Below are 23,282 nucleotides of genomic sequence, written 5' to 3' on the forward strand. Positions count from 1 at the left end.
CCGACTGGTGTCCGGTATTCCAAGCGTCTCATGACACACCGATCCCAGTCTACGATGACAGGCTCGCTGTTTGATGCCAAAAAGGTACCTATGTTTTTTGATTATTGTGTAGATTTCTATTCTTTTCGTTACAAAAAGTTCGAAATAAAATGAATACAAAGGGTTACTTTTAATTAAGCAAAAATGTATGCATGAGTCACACGTCGCTTAACAGTTTGTAATTAAAGTACTGTGTTTTGCGAATATTTGTAAGAACGTAGAGAATCGTAGAACTGAACAGTATTTCTGTTCTTTTTAACCCCCAAATGCGTGCAAAATCTAGCCTCCGATTTTTTATATCCAATCATATGGTTTAAAAGGGGACTTCAGTTTTTAATTTTGCTTGGTGACACATGTTTTTAACATTTTTTTCCTGAATGCTGAACCTTTCAAGAGTATTGACAAAGATACAGATTTTTGAAAATCAGATTTTTGAAAGATACTTTGAAGAGCGTTTCCCAAAAAAGCAACGTTTTCAAAGTCGGTGCCCATCGTATCGTAAAAACTACTGGGCCGATCGATTTGAAATTTTTAACACAGAATCTGTACATTCTTTGCCAGGTAGTCCCGTCGAGATATCATTAAAATTTCTGATACTTTTTTTTAAGCAAATCTTTAAAAACCGTGTCTTAGGCAAAAATCGTAAAAAGCATCACTTTTTCAACTTTAAAAATCTGCCAAAAATCGAATAATTGGAATATCAACAAAAACTCTCCGGGGCTACCTGGATAAACTTATAATCTTTCTAACGAATATCGATTTGTGTTTTTCTGATGCCCCATCACGTAGCTACGATGGGCACCGTAAAAAGTATCTTTTCGAAGATGCACCTTTCTAAACATGACGCCATGGAAGGAGATTATAATAAATCTTGCCCAAAATAGAGCTAAATATTCTTCGAAAATTGCAGTTTCATATGCCATTCACATATAAAAATAAAATTCAATGGGTACGTCAGGAAAAATTGTTAAAAATGATGGTTTGTTTTTGTAAGAAATTAGACGCTTGAAATAGGGCTCGTAGTGTGGGTTTCGCTGCCGCGCCTACTCACCTAAAAAACAAAAAATGTATCCCTCACTATCCATCCTTAGCCTTGATCTTGAGCCCCTGTTGTTTGTCGATTTATGCAGCATCCGAGGCGCTCCGCGGAGAAAGCTGCTCCGGTCGGTGTCGGTGTCGGTGTCGGTGTTCGTCATTTCGCTTCGCAAATGGTATTTCTGGAGGGAAACCCAAGGAAAACGATCTCGTACCCCCCCCCCCCCTCCCCCCCGGTCCTGGTTCGGAGCGGCCATCAGTCAAAATCTGAGGCTCGTAGACGGTTCGCACGAAGAGGAGTTCTCGGCACTCGAATTGCTCAGCGGATCGCGTGAGGTAGAAGGAGCACTTGCACTTTGCACTTTGCACACAAACACCCCGTGGTGGATCACCTTCATCATTAATCATCAACGCGTCGTGGGTGTTTGCGATGCCACTCACACTTCTCTCTCTCTCTCTCTCTCTCTCTCTCTCTCTCTCTCTCTCTCTCGCTCTCTCTCTCTCTGCACTTGCCTCCAGAAACGATACTTTGAAGATTGAGTTGTTTTGAGCAATTGAGCCGCAGGCAGGCTGTTGATGAGAGAACAGTACACCACCCCACCCCCCCATCCCCTGAGAGCGGTGTAATGGAGTGGCCCGGTGTGAACGAACACACACAGCACACTCCCTTAACGTTACGGGGTTAAAACTATTCGGCTTCGGGTTCGTCTTGCACCTGTTTGAGTGTGTGGCGTGTGCAAAATCTCATTTTCTTTGGGATTTTTCCATCACCCAAAACGGTGGATAAAGAGAGAGAGAGAGAGAGAGAGAGAGAGAGAGAGAGAGAGAGAGAGAGAGCACGAGTGGAGTGGCACGATTTGGGATCATTGCCAGCTGTCTGTCAACTTTGAGCGAGCGAACACTTTGAACGACGAGGTCCCCCTTCAAAACGCAGCGTCCAGCACCGCCATGCGATACAGTAGCTCAACCTCTGGTCTGGCGCATTGCCACATGGAGCCTGCAGAAACTCCCGGCTCTCTCCGCCTCACTACGTAAGATGCACCGTGCACCGGGGGTTTTGACGGTAATTTATGTTTATTAAATTCTCTCCCCCCCGTTGGAACTCGCGGTTCCCGAACTGGAGTGGTGGTGGAGGAGGAGGTGCACGTCGTCAAACACGCGGGCAACGAGCTGCACCCTTGGAGAGCAGCAGCAGCAGCCTGACTCGATGATGATGATGGTGATGACGCCATCAGGACCCCTTTTTTGGGGAAGGAAATCCCGGTTTTCACGGCCCCCGGACAAACTATCTCGTGCTGCCGTGGTGTAGGCCAGGCCACAGGCCCAAGGTTACCTCAGTACCGCCTCCAGCAGCAGTCCTGGCCAGGCGATGGTGGATCATGCTCACTTTAGAATTTATCGACTGAACGCCACGCTGCGCCGCGCACGGCTCACTGCCTGCTGCTGCCGTGTGTCTGCGTGCCAGCATGTGTGTCTGCGTGCCCGTATGTGTGTATGAGTGTACGGAGACCGTGCACCACCTAAATCGCAATTATACGGGAATAAATATACATTTCTCGATTGTCTGCCTACCCGTTCGAGGGTTCCTCTCCCAAAAAAAAAAAAACCCCCCGTTCCCGTTCGAATAACTTTCATTCCTGGGGATGGGAGGGAAAAAAAAGGCCGGAACCGAACTTGAAATCCCGGTGGGCGGTGTGGAGTGTCCGTGTCGTTCGTGTGTGTTTGTACGAACCGAAGCAGCAGCAGCAGCTGACTTGCGGCTCCGAACGGTCTTGTGCGATTGCAGTCAGAAACCGAATGGTTTATAGGAGGAGAAGGAGGTGATTGGGTTTGGTGCGATGCGATGCCTGAGTGGGGGGGGGGGGGGGGGGAGGAAAATGTGCGCTGTAAGTTGTTTGGCTTAGCCAATTTTACTTTTCCATTTCCGGCTGGCTGAACCGCAAGCAGCGCGCGTGGCGAGCGAGTGAACGAACGAACGAACAAACGGCAGTGGCTGCATCAAAGTCATTGAACGATGAGTTGGGGTTGGGGTTGGTTTTTTTTTGTGGGTGAGATAGAGAAAATGGGGTTGGGAATGAAAGGTGCTATTAATCCTCGTGCTCACCCACACATACCTCCTGCTCACAAACAATCGAATAGCGAACACTCTTGGTACGATTCCCTGATAAGGGATGATAGGGGATGGAAGATGCGCTACAGGCCTTTCCCGGTAGCGTGTGCGATGGTAATTACCGTTGGCGAGCGACTTCGATCACACACCTCCTCTAAATTGTACCCTCCGCCCCCTACCCCCTCCCCCCGGGGTCGAAGTAGTCTCTTCGACGTGACACCATCGAAGAACAAGGATTCTTGTACAAACAGACGCTTGATTCCTCGCTCTCTCTCTCTCTCTCTCTCTCTCTCTCTTCCTCTCGCTGCGTTACTGGCTACCGAAGGACGTTCGCTTTGAACCTTTTGCACAACTGCACGATCAGATATCACACGCGATGCGCCGCGCACCGCAAAGGACCACTTCTAGGGGTTGAACAGGGGGTTGATGCAACAATTTGCATTTGGGCCCTGGGTTTGGGCCGACGGTTACCGGGGGTGGGGGGTGGTTCAGGGCTGTTGAAAGCCATTACCGACCGCCAGGGCAAAACTCCTGGTTAACTACATAATTGTTTTGTTTCGATTTCTGGTTCCGGTGGCTAAAACGTCCCCCTCTCGTGCCCACCGCTCACGGTCTAATTGATACCCCGGTCCGGCCTGTCCTGGTAGTGGTGGTGGTGAGGTACGTACTGAACTGCGCCAGTAACGCAATAGTGGAGTTGAAGCACGAGCTTTCCGTTTTTCCCGGGTGTGTGTTTCGATTCGCATGTTTTTTTTATTTCCAATGCACAAATTTCGAATGAATGAAATGTTTTTTTTTGTTGTTCGAAAGTGCCGATGTGTACGGATACGTGCAAAAAACACGAGAAGTTTGCAGGAACTCTCACAGGAAACAGTGTTCCAAAGTGGTCCTGATCAATTACCAGGTGTATGCAGATGAAACCGACCTTTTTGATTTGCGTAAAAAAATGCTTTTTCTTGGAAAATGGAGAAAAAGCTATTCTTCAAAGTAATGGCCAATCGTTCGATACACCTTTCAACTCTATCTTGGGCAAGTTTTGGATGCCTACCCAATAAAAACCGCCAATCTGTACCGCCAATTTTTTCACAATCCATCCTTTTTATTAAATTTTCGTTAAAAAGGAGTCGCTGCTCAGCCATTGCCTGTCCCAACGATGCAAATGAATGTTCAGCTGATAGAGTCAAGTCTGGTGAGGTTAGCCGCAAGTCGTAATTGTTACCAAATGTGGCTTAATTTGGTGGCTTCTAACATTTTTGATGGTTGGTGGTTCTCACATTTATATCACTACTTTTAAATTTTTTAAACCACAATTTGCACTGTGTTCCAGTGAGAGCATACCCACCGTAACCTTCAATAAAAAATTTGATGCGACTCGGTCGCCGATTTTTTGGAGCTATGTCTCTATCAAAGTGCATAGTTTTTTTGGGTTTTTAAATGTGTTCGAAACTTGATTTTTTTTAAGGCTGGTAGGAGAGAGAGATATCCTTAACAAACGGCTCGTCCGTTATTATATGTGTTAAAAAAAGGAGGGAAAGATAAAGGAGTTCTTACGTACCAAATAGTGTTTTCGGTTCCGATGGAGGGGCCTGGTACACACGCGTTCCAGCTAGTTTTGTCGATGTCGTTGTGTGTGCGTTATGTTTGCAAAAATCAAGCAAACAAACAGAAAACCAAACAAAACACGTATTATCATTACTAAATGATCTCAAACAGATTTTCTTAAACGACTCGTCTTTGGTTCATTATTTTGATAACCTTTTTCGGTACCAAAGTCATCCAAACAAAGCTTACTTGATTTGATTTTACAAAAAAAAAACTATTATAAATGAACGAATCCGTGTTTGTTTTTGTTTGCTTTGTTTGCAAACACAACGCACTCACAGCGGCATCGCGGCATGCCAAAACTGGCCGAAACACGTGTGTACCAGGCGCCTCCATCGGAACCGAAAAATACTATTCGGCACCAAATTTTGTGCGGCCACCACCACCACCACCACCACCAAAACTTCTCCACCTTCCACACACTCCCTGCTGCTGCGCGGTGGTGGTTTCCGCTTCACTGAAACCCACCACTGCCACTGATGCTCCCCCCGCTCCATTCCCTCATCGTGCGAGTCTGAATCTACCCTTCTGCTGCCTACTCGCGATTCGCAACTTTTCTGGTCCACTTGCTCACTAGCACGCGTGCAGGGTGTGCACGCTCGGCACACTAACCCCCTGTGGCCCTGTGCCACGGCCAACGTTTGAACTGTGGGTGCTGCGATGAGCGCTCGCGCGTTAACCAATGCAATGCTGGCCACTCCATGGGGCCTCTGTCACTGCGCCACCGAGAGAGAAGAGAGAGGGGTGTGGGGGTGAAGAGAGAGAGAGAGAGAATAAGAGAGAGAGAGAGAGCAAGGGAGATTAAAGGGCAGCAGTGTGGGGTTCGCTCTTTTATCTGCTTCTTCTTCTTCTTCTTCTTCTTCTTCTTTTCGTTTGGTTTAGCTCAGCAAAGCTGGGTGCCCAGAGTATTCCCACTGTTCGTACCGTACCGTACCAAATGGTGTTCCAAAACATGGGAGAAGGGGGAGGGAGGGGGGGGGGGTTATAGAGAGTGAAATGCCGCCAGGCCGGGGGGGGGGGGGGATTTAGGGTTGGGTGAGGTGGTATCGGTGCATGAAAGCATCATAAAACATTAATAACAGCCGGGCAACCACGGCTGCTGACCGGGCCCGTCCGTGGTCCCTTCTGGCAGTCCCTGAACAATAAGTGCATCCCTCCACAACCGCCCGGACCCCCTGCATTCGCAAACTGCATCTTCATTCGCTTAGCTACTGCTGCGATCGTGATGCGCTGGCCAGGCTGGCTGGCCAGGCTGGGTGGACGAAGTTTCCCGAAAACCCAAAAGTCGCGTGGCTGCAGCTGCGGCGCCAAACTGTGGATGTGAGTGTGTAGAAGTTTTTTTTTTGTTTTTTTTTTTAATTTTTTATATCCGGTTTACCTTCGAGGTTTTCGCAGTCGCAGTCGCATTCGCAGACACTGGCTCAGAGGTGGGCAGTCGGACGGCCACGGACGGATAATGCTAGTTTAGTGGGTCGGGAATTGGGGGGCTGGTGGGTGGAAGAGCGCTCAAAGCGGGACGACAGGATAGGAGTGACAGGTGCCGCTGCGGTGCCATTCCACCAGGACACCAAACTTGCATTATCATCATCATCATCATCCTTATTATCATCGCCATCTGCTAATTGTAATCACATGGAAATTGACTTTGTTTTCATCCCCCTTTTCATCCCCCTTACACAAATCAGATAGGTCGGACGAGAAGACGGATCACAGAGAGCATCGAGAAAGAAGCAGAAGCAGTAGAAGAAGAAGAAGGAAGTTGGCCGGCAACCTCTGGTCAGCGGTGTGGACCGCTGGTCCGGCCTTCGCTACCCTTCCCAGCCTCCGTCGTACCACGCAATCAACCAAACCACCAAAAGGCAACGGCGATCGCTCGCTCGCTCGCTCGCTAGCTCGACTCCAGCGTGCAAAGTGTGCGTCCAGTCCAGGTGGTCCAGTCCTGTCTGTGTGTTTGTGTGTGGTGCGCGTGGTGGTTGCGGTGCGGTGGCACGCGCTGTAACCGGCTGCACTTGGACGCACGAGCCCCGTGTGTGCGCCAGTGTAATGCATCCGGAACCGGTGGCTCCCAGTAGCAGCAGCAGCAGCAGCAGCCAGCGGAACGATTCGTGCCAACAGCGTCAGCAGCACCAAAAACACCATCAACATCAACCTCTGGCAGCAGCATCAGCAGCATCAGCAGTAGTACAGCCGGTAGTCGCTGGTGGAGCTAGCAGGACGGAGCAGTGGGAGGTGTGAGTGGGCTACCGGAACCGGCTGAAGAGGGAAGCAGGGAAGGAGAAGGAGTTGCCGGTGCCATGGTCCAGGCAGCTGGCTGTGAAGACCACCACCAGCAGCAGCAGCAGCAGCAGCAGCAGCAGCGTGCTAGCGGCAGCGGTGGTGGATTGCTGTTGCTGAGCGGTCGAAACGTGGCGGCGGTCGCGGTGTTGCTGTTGTTGCTCCAGATACCAGGTAAGCTCTCACACATTTAAAGAGGGTCGCACGTCGTCTGTTTACAGCTTGTCGCGCGCTACGGACCAGCCTTCAAGACGGACTCCGGTCTGTTCTACCTTTTACACCGTGTCCAACTTCAATCATGAATATTTTCATAAAGGGTGGACCATTTTTTTTTTTCATCAGAGCGTTTTTTTTTTAATGGCAATTTTATAGTAATCAATTAAATCGCACGTGGCACGGACGACTTGCGTAGGCTAGTTTTCAGGCTTAGTTTTTTTTGTTGAAATTGTTGCTTTAAGATAAAGCAAACTAGGCATTTTATGTTCGCTTAGTTTCAATGATTGTATAACCCAACGTAAAAGTCCAGTGGGTTAAGCACTGGTGAACTGGCAGACCTAGTCATTCTTCGCTCAAAAGTCTGGTTAAATTGTCCCTGCACCAGTTTTGAACCAAACTTGCCCCTCCGAGGGCGCACCATCTTGCTGGAAGACATAATTTTCCTCCCCATATAGTCTTTCCCGGCTAAGCTTCACCACTGTCTCTAAAATTTATTTATTTTATAACACGTTAAGTTATTTTTTACGCCTTTTCCAATAACGAAAAAGGTGGGATAATTTGCCATGCGTACAAATACGCCCCCGTCAAACGATCAAGTTAGTCGCATTTTGAAAATTTAAGGATATTCTTTTGGCTATCTGTTACATCCTTAATGTTTCTGGGCCACACTTTAGTTTTTTTTTTTTTGACACCACAACATTGCTCTAGAACAAATAGCTTTTCACCAAAGAACACAAGTCGTGACCAGCGTGCCGCGATACGAGAAGCGTTGCTGTTTCATTTTTTCTTTTAGTTCGTTAACTTGAGAAATTCCGTAAACTTTCCTTTTTTCATCAGTATTGCATTCTAGGCCCTGTTTTAAAAAGTTATACGTAGTTCAAATCATAACTTTCAATTCGTATCGAATATTCAGGCTTCGTTCTCGAACGGTCTAGATCACTTTTTCTCTACTAGCCGATCGCTTTCCCCCGGATCTTATTCTGCAATTTAACGTGGCAATCTCACGCTATCTTCTAGTGGTTCGATATACGAAATCACGCTTGATTCCAAAACTGTTTCAAGCATTTTAAAATGAAGCTTGGACGCTCTCTATCTAACTTTTATTTTTATAAAACAGTCAGGTAATGGATTCATCGTTACTAAAATCAGACCGCCCCAACACATGAAACAGACCAATCCAACTGCCAAAATGTTAAAAAGAAATGTAAAAAGACTTGCAGGATGGTCAGGAAAGTGTTGAAGGCAAAGTACGTTGTCCAGGGCGACCATCAACGTCCAACGACGAAGCTCAAGCCCAGCAAATCACAAAATCGGTGCTGGAAAACCGTCAGTTGATAACTAGACACCTTGCTGACGATATAGGCATAGCCAGATAATTCATCAATTACATTTTAATAAATGTGTTTCGGGCCTCAGACGCGCCCGAACTCGACTGGTACCGTTCGTGGCCAAAAACTCAATTTATACCGTTCCTAAACCACCATATTCGCTTGGTTTGGCTGCTTGTGGCTACTGGCTATTCGACAAGCTCAAAAAACTCCCCCCCCCCCCCCCGGGGGGGCCACCGTTTTGACACAATAGGGAGCCGAGTCACGCGGCTGCGAAGAAGTAGCTGAAGTGCATTATATCCGGGAGCTTTCCAAGCAAATCGAATGTCACAATGTGGTACTATTTTTGGACACAGTATACTACATCACCGAATGCAATCAATCAAAGAGGTGGTGGTGGTGGTGGAGTAGCTCACACTGAGATACTCATACTCGAATGCAGTAAATACGGAATACTGTAGTGGTGTAATAATTGAGCGCAGTCCCGATCCAACATCGCATCTCATTAACCTGTTAGCCTTTTGCGCAGGTCAATATGGCTGGTGCTGCTGTTGCTTCACGCCAGGAATCTTTCGCGCAAAGCACTTCCACAGCCAGCCAGCTGCAGAGCCGCGTTGCCACGGGGGGGGGGGGGGGGGGGGGGTTTGATAGATGCTAGATTACGAGTGATACAAAACCCATTCAGCCCTTGTACCACTTGTACCACCGACCCTGCTCTAACTCTTTCTCCTTCTCCTTCTCCTTCCCTTCTCTGCGAACATTTATGGTTCTTCCTCGAAGGAGAAGCGGAGAGAGAGAGAGAGAGAGAGAGGGAAGCGACGACGACGATGACGACATGCAATGAGACGATATGTGGCGTTATGTGAACGTTAAAATATGCTTCCTTCCGCACACCGCGACAGGACGCGACAAACTCCTGCCTTGCCCTGTCCTGTCCTGTCCCCGGGAACTAGTGACAGCGGAACGACGACCATGACGACGATAAAAAGACGATAAAAAACAACTCCCACGCTCCCTGCCTTTCCGGGGGGCACCACCAAATCGTGGTGGTACCACCGCACTTTACAGCATGCCGTCAGCTTTCAGCTTTCAGCAGCAGCAGCAGCAGCAGCAGCATCAGCTGCTCACTCTGCTGGTGCTCGGGAAGTTGTTTCTTAATTTGGATCTCTCCCGTTCCCATCCATCCATCGAGGCCACGCCAAATTGCTTCCTCCCTCTCGCATTCCCTTCCCCCTTTCTACCCCTTAGGACACATAGATGTGTGTGCGTATTTGGGAGGGGGGGGGGGGGGAGGGGTTGAAGAGAGCGAGGGAATGATGAAAAGGAGTCAGCACGAACGATCAGCACGGGTTTTCGGGTTATTTCGTTTAGGATCAAAAGAGAGCGAGTGGGAGAGAGAGAGAGAGAGAAAGGGAATGAGAAGGAAGGAAGGGGGGTGGGTTGGGCAGATGATAAATAAAACTGCTCAATGGCGCTCTCTGTTGGCGCTCGTCATTTTATGCATCCCAGGTCCAGTGTCTATGGTCCGTAACCGGACGTCGTCAGTTTTGGCCGACGCCACTTCGGGGGGGGGGGGGGGGGGGGGGTTTGATGGGTGGAAAGAACCCCCCCTGTTACCCCTTTCCCCTCCGCCCACACACTCCAGGTCGGCTCCGATATGCAATTTGTGAGCTGCGAGTGTTGGTGCCTGGGGTGAGGTGTGGTGAAGTGATGTTGGGGGGGGGGGGGGACGGGGTGAATAAGGCATAAGACGAAGGAGGACATCAATTCGGCCTGATGCTCGCAAAACCGACACCAGTGTGGGCTCGAAAGGGGGTGAGAAATGGCTTGCTTAAGACGTATTATATGTATTAGAAGGGGGTGTGTGGTGGGTGTGTTGTGAGTGTGGTTGATGTTTATGTTTTTTTCTCCTGCCGTTACTACTTTGACGCGATGCTGACGATGCGGAGACGGAGACGGAGACGGGGAAGGAGGAGACGGTGGTCACTAGTGAGTAAAATTAGAAATCGTATCTTATGGCGGTACCGTTGGGGACCGCCGCCACCACGCCAACCAGTGATGAGCTTCCACTTCTCTCCGCAGTGTCCAGAAGCAGCATTACCTTCGCAATAATGCGATGGAACCGAGACTGGACGTTGACTGGGAATGTTGGTCGCTTAGAGAGCGTTCTGGTGCATCCGCGAAACCGCATCCCGAACCGACCACCTGCCATTGGTATGGCGGGCAAAAGAAGAAGATTTAAGAAATTTTTGGACCAAAAAAGGCTCATTTTGGACGGATTTTTCGTGAAAACCCCATTCAACTTATTTCTTTAGAGTTATTGCCATACACTGCGCGAAATTAAAATAGCACCACCATGTTTTTCGGCAGTATTTTTCCAAAAATCTTAGAAACAATGCTAGTCTCTATGTTAATTTTATTCGTGAGCTCACTATCGATGTTTTGAACTGCTATATGGGATATTTTTTAAAAGTATGAACATTAAAACTTAATTTTTAATAAAAAAAAGTGCGAAATAAAAATAGCACCACCTCAGGTTAATTTTACTTTTTTCACTCATTTTAAAGAACTATGTTTTGGTTTTCAGGACTATGAAAGTGGACTCTAAGTACGTGCAATTAGCAGTGAAATAATTTTTTTTCCTTTTGATTTAGTTCCTATGATTCCATCAGACCACCTAACTTTAAAGGGTAAAAGGGAAAAGGTAAAAATTATAACCTATTATAATCAGCGAGCTTATCTAACAGAAAAATGGTTCAAATACCTCATTAAGCATACACAGCTGATGGAAAAATGTTGAAAAATAGCGATAAACTTGATCCTATCGAGAATTGTGGGGAGAAAAGTGGGGTTTCCGCAAAGCATGACAGGACAATGCTACAGATTTTGATGAATGGAAAAAGATCAACATCATAAATCCGAGCAAAATTAGATCTGACAGTGACTACACGTCACGTACAACAAATGCTGGCAGGTATTGAGCACTTGGAGTTACTCAAAAGACTTGGAGGACACAAACTAACTAAGCTACATAAAGTGTATTATCTGAGCTTCGCGAAAAATCACATTTCCTGTCCGAAGAATGGAATAACTCGATCATTTATGATTTTAAAAGGTCAACCTTGATGGCTTAGATGAGTTACAATACTACTAGCTCGATTTGCGCAATGACTAGATTTAGAGATGGGCTGGAACTTGGTCGCTCACACATTGAAAATATAGGAAAACTTTTTCCGCCTCAAGTAGGCATCCGTTGGCTTAAAGAACAATAAAAATGCAGTTTGAGGATTATGTACACATGTTAGAGATACTTTTGAATCATCATTGATGGGTCAAGACTTTGTTTTTCAACAAGATAATGCTGCAACTCTTCATTCACAACGCACAAAACGTGGTTTGCTGATAAAAATACAGAAGTTATCGAATGGTCAACCCGTTTTCCGGATCTGAATCACATAGAAAACCTTTGGTATATGCTTACACGTCATGTTTATGAAAACAGAAAGCAATTTGAATGTGAAACAGGCTGAAATGTCGAGTTCTGGAGCACTGAGAGCAAATCAGTCATCTAATGCTTGAAACTCTGATTTTTTTGTCTCGAAACATTGGTTTAATTGCTGAACTCGCATTTAATTGCAATCAGTTGTTTAATTGAAATCAGTTAGTTCATGAACAAATGCCAAAAGCATGATGAATTTTGAGAAATACAAATGGATTTTGTTGAAAATCATAAGTGGTGCTATTTTTATTTCGCACCCTTTTTTTAGTTTTCCAGGATTTTCCAAAAAACGGCTAAACCAAACAAAACAAACTCATGCTAGTTTAATCCGTAACAGTTTTTAGCACATGTAGCAGAAAGCATTTGATTGAAACTTAATTATTCGTCTTTTTATAAGTAAAAAACTGGGTGGTGCTATTTTACAAAACATCATCCCCTGGAAGCAAATTTAGGAAGGGCGTGTTTAAAAACAGGAACTTTTTCCGGTGCCCATCGTAGCTGCGCGATGGGTCATCAGAAAAATACAAATCGATACTCGTTTGAAAGATCGAATATTCCTTTAATCGATTTTTGGCAGATTTTTGAAGCTTGAAAAAGTGATGCTTTTTACCATTTTGCCTCAAAACACGATTTTAAAAGATTTGATTAAAAATTAGTATCAACAATTTTCATAAAATCTCGACGGATCTACCTGGCAAAGAGTGTACAGATTATGTGTTGAAAATTTCGAATCAATCTGTGCAGTAGTTTTTACGGTACTGGATGGGCATCGACATTGAAATCGTTGGCTTTTGGGGAAACGCTCTTCAAATTAGCGAGCGATTCGAAAACCTTTACCCTTGCCAGTTTTACTTCGATTGATCCAAAACTTTTACACAATGTTCTTGAAAGTATCAGCATTTAGGAGAAAAGTTTAGAAACATGTGTCACAACAAAAACTAAGTACCGAAGCCCCTCCCCCTTGAAAGGGAGCTCTTTAGTGACGCGTAGCCAAGTACAATGGTCGCGTCGCGGTTATTTTCCGCCACTCTTCTTACGAGTCCGCTGCGCGATCCGACCGAACGGGGAAGTGTTCTGCCACTTCTTGCCGTGTGAAGCCCAAGTGGTAGGGTTTTCAGAGACCCCAGCTCTCATACTGTTAAAATTTTCTCTAATGATTTGGGAATCTCGTTCAATTTCTGGCCGACGATCACGGCACAAATAAATCCAAGCAAGCGTTTTGCATTCGATTCGTTGCATTCTTTTTCCAAAAAGTGACTTGACTGAAAAAGGGGAGACTGTTTCGTCAAAGCCACCATTGATAGCTAACGATGGGGTTGGTTTTTAAGAGGTGTTGGTGATTTTTAGTAATTGGTGGTAGTAATTGTTGTGTATTCGGATACCAAAACAACTTCCAGTTCATTCATAAATTCAAAACAAAACTGCAGAGCGGTAAACCAGTCACTTGTTAACAGACGGACACAGTGGCTGATCCACTTCAACGGAGCAACACGGATGTTATTCCGTTGGTATCACGAAGCAGTACCGCTTGCTGGCTAAATTAGACGTATCCTTCCATTGCGTGCGCTTCGTTAAATCGCAAGCTAACTCTAGGAAGCTGCAAAGCGAAAGCTGGGAGATGAAGGAGTTATGAAGGAGGGAAACGAATCGAAAATGCCGAACATACCGGACACACCGTCGAGCCAACCCACTAAGCGAGAGAGAGAGAGAAAGAGAGAGAGAGTGAGAGAGGTCACTATGATGATGCCTGTTCGTTCTCGTTGTTGTTAAGAGTGGTTCTGCAATGAAATGCAGCGAGCGCGACAATAGCAGGAGTAGCAATGTAAAATGTGAAACAAATAGCCCAAATAGCCACAAGAGTACAGAGAGAGAGAGAGAGAGAGAGAGAGAGAGAGAGAGAGAGAGAGAAGAGAGGCCGATACTACGGCTGCACTTGGGATCCGGTGCTGACTGTGATTCTGACGGTCTCGGGCAACATGGCAACAATATAACATGATTAAAGATGATTAAAGCGCTTGAAGGACTCACGCTGCACTCACCACCACCACCGCCGCCTTCCTTCACTACTTTCCTGCTCTTCCTTTCGGTTTCCTTTTGCTTATCTTTTGTGGCCCATCCGCTTTACTCAACTGCGAGACAGTCATCGCGGATATCGACGGGGGGGGGGGGGGGGGGCCTAATGCACAAAGCCATTCCGGGTCTCTCTATCCGCATCCTTCGCATCCAGCGCGCATCGCATCGATCGGCCATTCAACCATTTCCAGCAAAAGGCACCCAAAGCGTTCGCTGGAGTGGGAAAAATCAAAAAGGGGCCATAAAACGCGGCGACTAGCGCACTATCTGCGCATGGTATTGCTGCCACTGCTGCTTCACTGTTGATGATGCTGATGCTGACAGGTCACGTGCCTGAGAGGAGCATAAAAATCCGCGACACGCATCCGTCACTTCACGCACTATCACCAAACCGACAGAGCACCGTTTTTGTCGGTGTTTAGCGCGCTGCAAGTGGCAGCTGTCCTCCCAGGGGTCGAGAGGGGTGGTTGAATTGGTCTCGGTGCGATTGGGCTAGGCAGAGGAGAGCGTACAGCGTCCCGGAGAAGCCCGGAAACCAGCACGGAGCGACGTGAAGTCCACAAAACAGGTGGATTTCTTCCTGGGGGGCAATTGCGGGACAGGGGTTTTTCTTTTCTTTTCGAGAGAGTTTCTAACCGTCAAGAACCTCTCCAGGAGAAGAAAAAAAAAACCTACATTACTAAAGAATTGCATACTACTGTGTTCAATAAATAAGAGGATTTTTGATTTTTTTTTTTACTAAAGTTCCTGCTTTATTCCTCCAAATCAATTTCATTCCCATCAAAGTAATCTTCCTTCAATACAATCCACTTATACCGACGGATTTTCCAGCTTTTGAAAACACTCGAAAAATCGACTTTCGGGATGGCCTTCAGCTCCGTGTTATTGTGTACACGATTTAGGATTAAACGAATTAAAACTCGATTATTAAAAAATCTTGTTTATTTATTTGAGGAACCCTTATTGATTTTCTTTCTGCCTAATTCGACTGTGTTCTCAAACTGCACGGAACGATCACCGGGAATGTTGTGGGATGATTAATCTGGAAATCCATTATCCGTTGTGTTTTTCTTAAGGGGGGCTTCGGTATTTTCCGGCCAAAAACAGCCCGTTTTTGACGATTTTTCGTGACGTAACCAATCAACTTTATTTTTTTCAATAAATGGCATATTAATCTACAACTTTTGAACAATATTTGGTATTGTTTTGAGAAACATTCATTGAAAACTTAATCCGTGGCATCAAATTTTGGTAGGCGTGTCGTAGCAAAAGGTACTTTTTACGGTGCCAATCGTAGTGACATGGCGGGTCATCTGAACTATACAAATCGATATTCGTTAGAAAGATTATAAGTTTGTCTAGCTAGTGCCGGAGAGTTTTTTGTTGAATTTCCTATTTTTCGATTTTTGGCAAATTTTTGAAGTTAAAAGTGACACTTTTTGCGATTCTGCCAAAAAAAAACCGAGCTTTACATAATTGTTTAACAAAAAGTATCAACAATTTCTATAAAATCTCGTCGGGGCTACCTGGCAAAGAGTGTACAGATTCTGTGTTAAAAATTTCAAATCGATCGGCCCAGTAGTTGCTACGGTACGATGTGTACCGTCTTTGACAACGTTGGTTTAGGGAAACGCTCTTCAAAGTAGCTAGCTGCCTCAAAATCGAAAAAATTGGAAAATTAACAAAACCTTTCGAAGGAAAAAGATGCTATTCGATTTCGCTTTTGAGTCACAGACCATTCAGAACGAGGCTGCACGATGGGCAGAGCACAAAAGAGTGCATTCCTTTCTGCAATTAACTGTCCTAGGCGAATTTATTTAGCGAAAACATTCCTCAAAATTTAAAACCAAACATTTTTAATAAAAAAAACAAAGCCAGCAAGTAGCTTAATATGACAAAGCAGACGAAAGCGGTGCAGTTGTATTGGCTTCGTCACTCAAAACCAAAAAGAAAAAGCCCGTTCAAATATGAGCCCGTTTTCTTTCCCTCTTTGGCCCGAATTAACCTTCGCCGAACCCTGGGTCGCCCCCCCCCCCCCCCCGCCTGCGCGGTCGAACAAAAAGGTGGAAGTGGCCACTTCCCCGCCCACCTCGTCCTCCCGGAACAGCCCCCGTCCCTTCTAAACCTTCCTTTCTCTTTTTGCCTCATTTTCCCGCGGCGCTTTGTCGCCAGTGGCCGGAACGGAACGCCACACCTTGGCACATCCTGCTGCTGGATGCGTCCTGTGTCTGCCTGTGTGCGGCTTACGATAGAAAGTTAGGAGGGGGGGGGGGGGGAGGTAGGTGGTAGAATGGTTCAGAGCTTCCGGTGGGAAGGTGTAACCTGGCCTAGGCCTCGAGGGACCTGCACCGGTTGGCTGGCTAGCTGGCTGGCTAGCTGGCTGGTTCGTTGTTGTTGTTCGCGCGCTTTGTTGCGCTTATTTACATCCGCTTCAGGTGCAGATCCACCGTGAGGGGTCCTTGAGCGTTTAGGGAATGTGCGAATGAGAGAAAGAGAGAGAGAGAGAAAGAGAGAGAGAGAATGAGAAGGTGGAAGAGGGGCAACTCCCTGCTTGGTGCCGGTGTCGCTCTATCGCTCCCGTTGTCCTTTTTGCAGCTGAGCAGCGAGTGCTTTTTGTGTTTGCACAACGACAGACTGCCTGCCTGTCTAGTGTATGTGTGTGTCCGAGTGTGTATTTATGTCTGGTACGGGTTTTTCTCTTTATTTAACCTCGTGTCACCACGCCCCCCCTCCCTTGGACAGTGGATGCTTTCGAGCGCAAAAAGAGCGCCATCTCGATGGTCCGGTGTTGCCCGGCTCACCTTCCGTTCGCCTGCCGGATGCCAGGGCATGGCGGGGCATGACAAGATTTGTACCGATATCTTGTATCGTCGCCACCACGCCACTACCACGCCATGACACCCCCCCCCCCCCAAAAAGGCACGGCGCGTTTGGCGTACGTGCGCTTGCCAAACCTCGGGACCAAATCCAAACAAAAGCACTCCCCTCCCCCCCCCCCCCCCCCATCCCCTTCATCGCCCTGCATCGCTGCGACTGGGCATCCCGCCGTGGGCCGGCTTTGCCCCGCTGGGATGGGCAAACAATGTGTCTGCCGTCGAGAGTGGAGTGGCGAGGTCCCGGTTCTTGGTGGTTCCCACCCATCGTCCTCGGGCGAAATGCTCGAACGTGGGACGTGAGCGTGTCGTGGGGAGTCGCCAGAGGTGCGCCATTCTTAAATTCGCCGAAAAAAACGAAAAAAAAAAACAAACGAAAAAGAAAAAACAACAACCAAACGAGAGAGAGAGAGAGAGAGAGAAACAAAAGGGAAAACAACGCAAATCTCATTGAAGGCACGGCTAGCACGTTGGACCGTCGTTGCCGTTTGTCATCTCGTGTGTCCGTGTCCGAGCAGGGGAGGGGGGCACGGATAGCTTGACACAAATTAAGCAATAATATCCTGCAATAGATGTGTCCCTGTGTGCCCGTGTGTGACTTTGTGTCTTTACGCTCCAAATTAAAGAGCAAAAATAAGTTCTCCCCGGATATGTCTTTTTCTTCTGGCACAAAACTAGACATGATCATGGAAGAAAAGATATATGCTGTTGTGTGCTTATGATGTGCACTGATTTATGAAAAACAGGTGTCGAATAAACACAAATAAAAAAGGATGCTATACTGTCATTTTTCAGCCGATTTTCGAAAATAAACAAGTTTTATTTAGCTTAGTCTATGCCATTTACTGATAATTTGACAACAAATATGATATCGATCAAATGGCCGCCTTTCTGTCGACACACAAAAAGCAACCTAACTCACACTAACTGAGCCAGAAACCCCCATCTAACTGACGGCTTATGTAGATAAGGTCTGAGGATAAGAATGGTAAGGGATAAGAATGGAATCGAACTCGATCATTCAGAGATGAAAAAAGGTCAACCTCGATGGTTTAGACGGATGGAAATACTACTTGCACGCAGTTTGCCCAATGAACTAAGTGTAAAGATGGGCAGGATCTTTGGCGGTCATGCATTGGATCATATAGATAAGCTTTTCCGTTTGAAGAGAACTTCGATGGTCCTAAGAGGGGACTTCGGTAATTTATTGCCAAAACAATAATCATTTTTGATGATTTTTTGTGACGTAACCATTCAACTTTATTCTTGCTAGTGAATGGCATATTAAACTGCAACTTTTGAAGAATATTTAGTTTTATTTTGGGGGAGATTCATGACAAACTCCTTCCATGGCATCAAATTTAGGCAGTCGTGTCTTTGTTAAGATACTTTTTACGGTGCTCATCGTAGCTGCGTAATGGGTCATCAGAAATATACAAATTGATACTCGTTAGAAAGATTATAAGTTTATCAAGGTAGTCCCGTCAAGTTTTTGTTGATATTTCTATTTTTCGATTGGCAAAATTTTGAAGTTGAAAAAGTGATGCTTTTTGCCATTTTGCCTCAAAACACGATTTTAAAAGATTTGTTTAAAAATAAGTATCAACAATTATCATGATATCTTGACGGGACTACCTAGCAAAGAGTGTACAGATTATGTGTTAAAAATTTCAAATCGATCAGCTCAGTAGTTTTTACGGTACGATGGACACCAACTTTGAAAACGTTGCTTTTGAGGAAACGCTCTTCAAAGTAGCGGGCTGCATGGAGCCTTGTATGAAACGCGGATTTAAGAATATCTGTTAGATTGTTAATTTTGCTCCAATTAATCCCAAATTTTAACATGATATTCTTGAATGTTTCATTAACAAATCAAAAATAGAAAAAGTAGGAAAAACTAAAATACCGAAGTCCCCCCTTAAGCTTTCCTGGATTTACTATAAAAAAAACGGCTCAACAAAACTAAACTAACTCATCGTGGTTTAATCCGTAACTCTTCTGAGCACATGCAGCAGAAAGCATTTAGTTAAAGCTCCATTATTCGCCTGCTAATAAGGGGGAAAAAAACTGCGTGGTGCTATTTTAATTTCCGTGCGCGGTTTATTCCTCTCGCCGGTTACAGACGATATATCGTCGGCAAAGCCAGCGATCTGCACTCCTTCAGCTTCGTGCTGGAGTGCCAAGACGCCATCGTACGCGTACGTTCCAGTGGCACGGCCCGACTGCCTTACCCTCTTTCGCCGCGTCTCTGCTGTGTCGTTCGGTTGAAAAAAAAAAATTAGAGAAAAACTTATCGCCACCTTTCAGCTTTCACCCCGTGCCCCGTTTCCGATCTCCGATCTCGTTTTGCCAATCGCCACACTCCAACAAAAAAAAAAAAAAAACGAATCCGCTTAAGTGAGATCAAATTAATACAATCGAGCAAATTAAAAAACAATAAACACGGTAACGCGCGTGTAACAGGCGCACTGGTGCTCGTTTCGTGTGTGTGTTTTTTTTTTATTTCCGTTGTGTCAGACGCCCTCCACCCTACGCTTCGAAAGCACTCCAGCACACTCCGCTTTTAATTATCGCAATACGGCCACTACGCGGGGGTGGAAGGGTGTGCGACCGCGTAGCCGAGCGTGTTATGCGACGATTATTTGGTGTGCGGTAGTTAATTTCAGTTTTGTTCCTCTCTGTCACAGACACACCAGTCCTTTGTTGTCCTTCTCTCGCCACTGCCCGCCCGGAAACGGCTTAGTGGGCTGGTGGCCACTCTAATTGTTATCATTTGAAACCTGCCCGATGACTGCCGGTTGCCCGATGACTTTTTGCTGATTATATGTGCCCGGGAGTGGAAGAGCGGTGGTTCAGTGGTTGTCATTTTCTTTATAACACTAGCACACTCACTCGGTAGCGTGTGGAGAAAAGTTTTCGGTTTGCGATACGATGCGATGCGATGGTTGGTCGTCGCCGGGAGCAGTGCAGAGTTTGATGGCGGCCAAAGGCGGCGCACCTGAGCAGTGCACAAACAGTGCTTTTGTTCTTCTCTTCCCTCTCCACAAGCGGTTCCCATCAAGCCTTTGGATTTTGGGAGTTTGGCGAACGTTTCCTGAGAGGGTTCGAGGGTCGGATGGTTTTCGTTAAACCCCTTTTGCAAAGCTGCTGCTGCTGCTGCTGCTGCTGCTGCTGCTGCGCCAGCACCAGCACACAACAAAATATTCGCAAACCATTGAACAAGTGCGAAAGCGATCCCGTCTGCCACTCTCATTCGAGCGCATTCGAGGCAATTGCCGAGGGTCAAAGCCGGGCTGCACTGCTCTAATTGCTGCTCAAGAAGCATCGTCACAAGATGCGCACAGCTTCGTCTTTTTCTTTTTTTTGTTTTTGGTTTTTGTTGTTTTTGTTCACCACCACCAGCTCAGCTCGATTCGCCCTAATTAAGCTTAGCGCAAATGTTATTTTAATTTTACGTAATCTCACGTCCACCTACTAACACTACCACTACTCCGTCCTCCGTCGTTGGGCCTTGCCCACAAAAATCCCTTGCATCGCCAACCGCGACTCAATCTAATTAAAGCGGCGAGACGGGGAGGGAGGGGCTTGTTAATTTGTGTAAGTTAACGCCGACCGACCGACCGGCGACTCGAGCAGCAGGATCTGCAAACTGTGTAGCAACCGGTCCGAATAGTTTCACAGTTCACCGTAGCAGCCCGAAACCCACGCCAGCTCGTCGTCGTTGCTTTGACACCCCCTTGTTGCTGCTGCTGCTGCTGTTTGACAGCCAAGTGTGTATGTGTGCGGGTGTGTTTGCGTATAAAAGAAAAGAAAGTTAATTGCTGCTGCGAACGTTCGATGGCTTCCGCTCACGATGGCTGGCAGGACGGGCGGCGGCGTGGGCGGTGTTTTGGTCCGGCCACTCCTCTGTTTGTCCGGCCTGAGTGCCGTGCCGTGCCGGACCAACAGATATTAAACTTTATTTCCATCTACTTTGTTCTAGCAGCGGGGCGTTGTGGTGGAAGGAAGTGGTGTGCGTCGGAGTTGGAGGTTACGGTGGGGGCGAAAAAAGGGGTGTAACCGGAACCGGGCATCGATGCCGATCGAACCGAACATCCATCCACCGGATACCAAGACCCGGTGCCGCGCGCACGGGGTTTGCGCTCCAGTCACGTTGCCATCGCCGTGTGCCACCCTGCCGCGTTGCTACATTGTGGTGGTGGTGGTGGTGGTGGTGGTCGCCCGGTTCTGTTGTGCACTACCGGCGACCGGTAATTGTGTCACACTAATGGGAAAATCATTAAATCTTTCACACCCACCCAGCCACCACCCTCTTATTCTAGAGGTGGGGGGGGGGGGGGGGGGGGTGGGCGCATTTTTGCGGCTAGCGGCCACCCTCTCTCACTGGTAGCAACATCTTCCGGGCGTTGGCGTTGCCGGAAGCTCTCGTGTTCGTCTACCTTACCCGCAAACACCTTCTTCGACTCGCAGTCACCTTCATCATCATCATCATCATCAAGCTACCGCGCTACCCGATGCCGTAGTAACATGGCCTGTACCAGTGTCTCGGCAACCAACCCAACCGACGACTTCATGGCCTTCATGCTGCCTTCCCTCCCCCCTCTCCACCTATTACCCCTGAAGAGGAATGGTATGGTGGCAGAGAGAGAGAGAGAGTTTATTAGTAATTTGATAATATAATGCTGCACGTCACACCTACAGACAGAGAGCGAGAGAGAGCCACGGTGTGGCCCGGAGTCGAGTCGAGGAGTCACAAACAAATGATGAACCGTTCAGTCGAAGGAGGTAAATATACAGGGTGAGGCAAAAAAACACTGCAACACAGTTAAAATGCCACATCTTTTTCATTTTTGTTTGGATTTTATTGAGTAAAACCAAAAAAAAAATGTCGGGAATTTCATACTCTTTTAGAAACAGTTTAATTTTTTACGGTATGTCACTGTTTGGATGAATTATGGTGTTGAGACCGTGAAGAGGCCTTACTTCGCTTGGCCGCAAGTGATGAAATTCCGTACTTGGTTGTCTTTAATGAGAAACCATTCGTTATCCTGTAGTTTTTAAACGAAAAAAAATATGGGGTTTAGTTTCCAGGAAAGTCAGCTAATGATTTACACCCTCGGCTGGCCACCAGGACGCACAAACCGGGTTGATAACCGGGTTGAGATGCAATAACACGCAATTTTTCGCATTATTCGCACAATTTCGTTCGGCGGATACGAGATAAATCAACAAATTCATGTTGCCAAAGCTATTAAAAGGTCCTAGAAATGCAAACAATTCATGTGAAAGACCTGCAGATACCAAAAGGACTCTGTATTTTCTCTTAACGCAACCGCGAGACATGAGATGGACGAAAAAAAAACGTTCCACACTTCATTTCCATGTCTCATTGGCTGTCAATATCTATGGAAGTAAAAAGCGCAGGACTTCTCCGTTTGCGGCATTTTGAAGGGTAAGGTTAGACCTAAAAAATGACATAGTTTTGAACAGGTTATGCAAACGCTTCTCCAAGAATGAGCCAAAAATGCCACAAAGCACCCTCCGTGCAAAGAGCGATGGTTTCTTCTTCCGTCTCAAGACCATAATTCATCCAAACAGTGGCATACCGTAAAAAACTAAATTGATTCTGAAAGTTTATGAAATTCCCGACATTTGTTGGTTTTACTCAAAAAACTCCAAACAAAAATGAAAAAGATATGGCGTTTTAAGAGTGTTGCAGTTTTTTTTTGCCTCACCCTGTATTTTGTGGCAATGCTTGAAGGGGAAGGAGGATGGCTCGAGGATGGTTCGATAACGATCGACATTCAAACCGTACTACGATGACGATGACGCCCCTGCGAGAAGCGCGAAGACGCTAGACATCGAATCGGGTGCTAGAGACGACGACGACGACGATGGTATGCAGTACCGTGTAGCAGTTGATTAGTGTGGCCAGTGTATGGCCGTTAACCGGAACTCCCGAGAAGGGACGGTGATGAACCATCAACACGAGTTGCACGATGGGTGCGGCCTGAGCCACCAAAGGGGGGTTGGCCAAGCCTGATTATAGAGCAGCAGTAGCAGCAGTAGCAGCAGTAGCAGCAGCAGCGCTGAACGCTCCAACCAAGACCTATTATTTGGTGGAAAAGGATTTGTTTTGAAGGGATCGCAGGCAGCCAAAACCCCTTTTCAGCGACTTGTTTCACCGCGTCGGTGTTCGGAGTCTCAGCATGTCCCGCGGGAAGCAATATATC

At 46.7% G+C, this 23,282-nt stretch overlaps 1 protein-coding gene across 1 annotated transcript in view; it reads left to right on the forward strand.

Moving 5' to 3' along the window:
• The window catches only part of LOC126580009 (carbonic anhydrase-related protein 10), a 56,445-nt gene that overhangs the window by 17,480 nt on the left and 15,683 nt on the right, over nucleotides 1-23,282 (forward strand). Inside the window, exon 2 of the mRNA XM_050243834.1 lies at nucleotides 6,472-7,234. Coding sequence (XP_050099791.1) covers nucleotides 7,081-7,234 — 154 coding nt within the window. The 5' untranslated portion in view covers nucleotides 6,472-7,080. The remainder of the gene's footprint in view (nucleotides 1-6,471; nucleotides 7,235-23,282) is intronic.

Source organism: Anopheles aquasalis, chromosome Y (genome assembly GCF_943734665.1).
Source record: "Anopheles aquasalis chromosome Y, idAnoAquaMG_Q_19, whole genome shotgun sequence".
Classification (NCBI taxonomy): Eukaryota; Metazoa; Arthropoda; class Insecta; order Diptera; family Culicidae; genus Anopheles; species Anopheles aquasalis.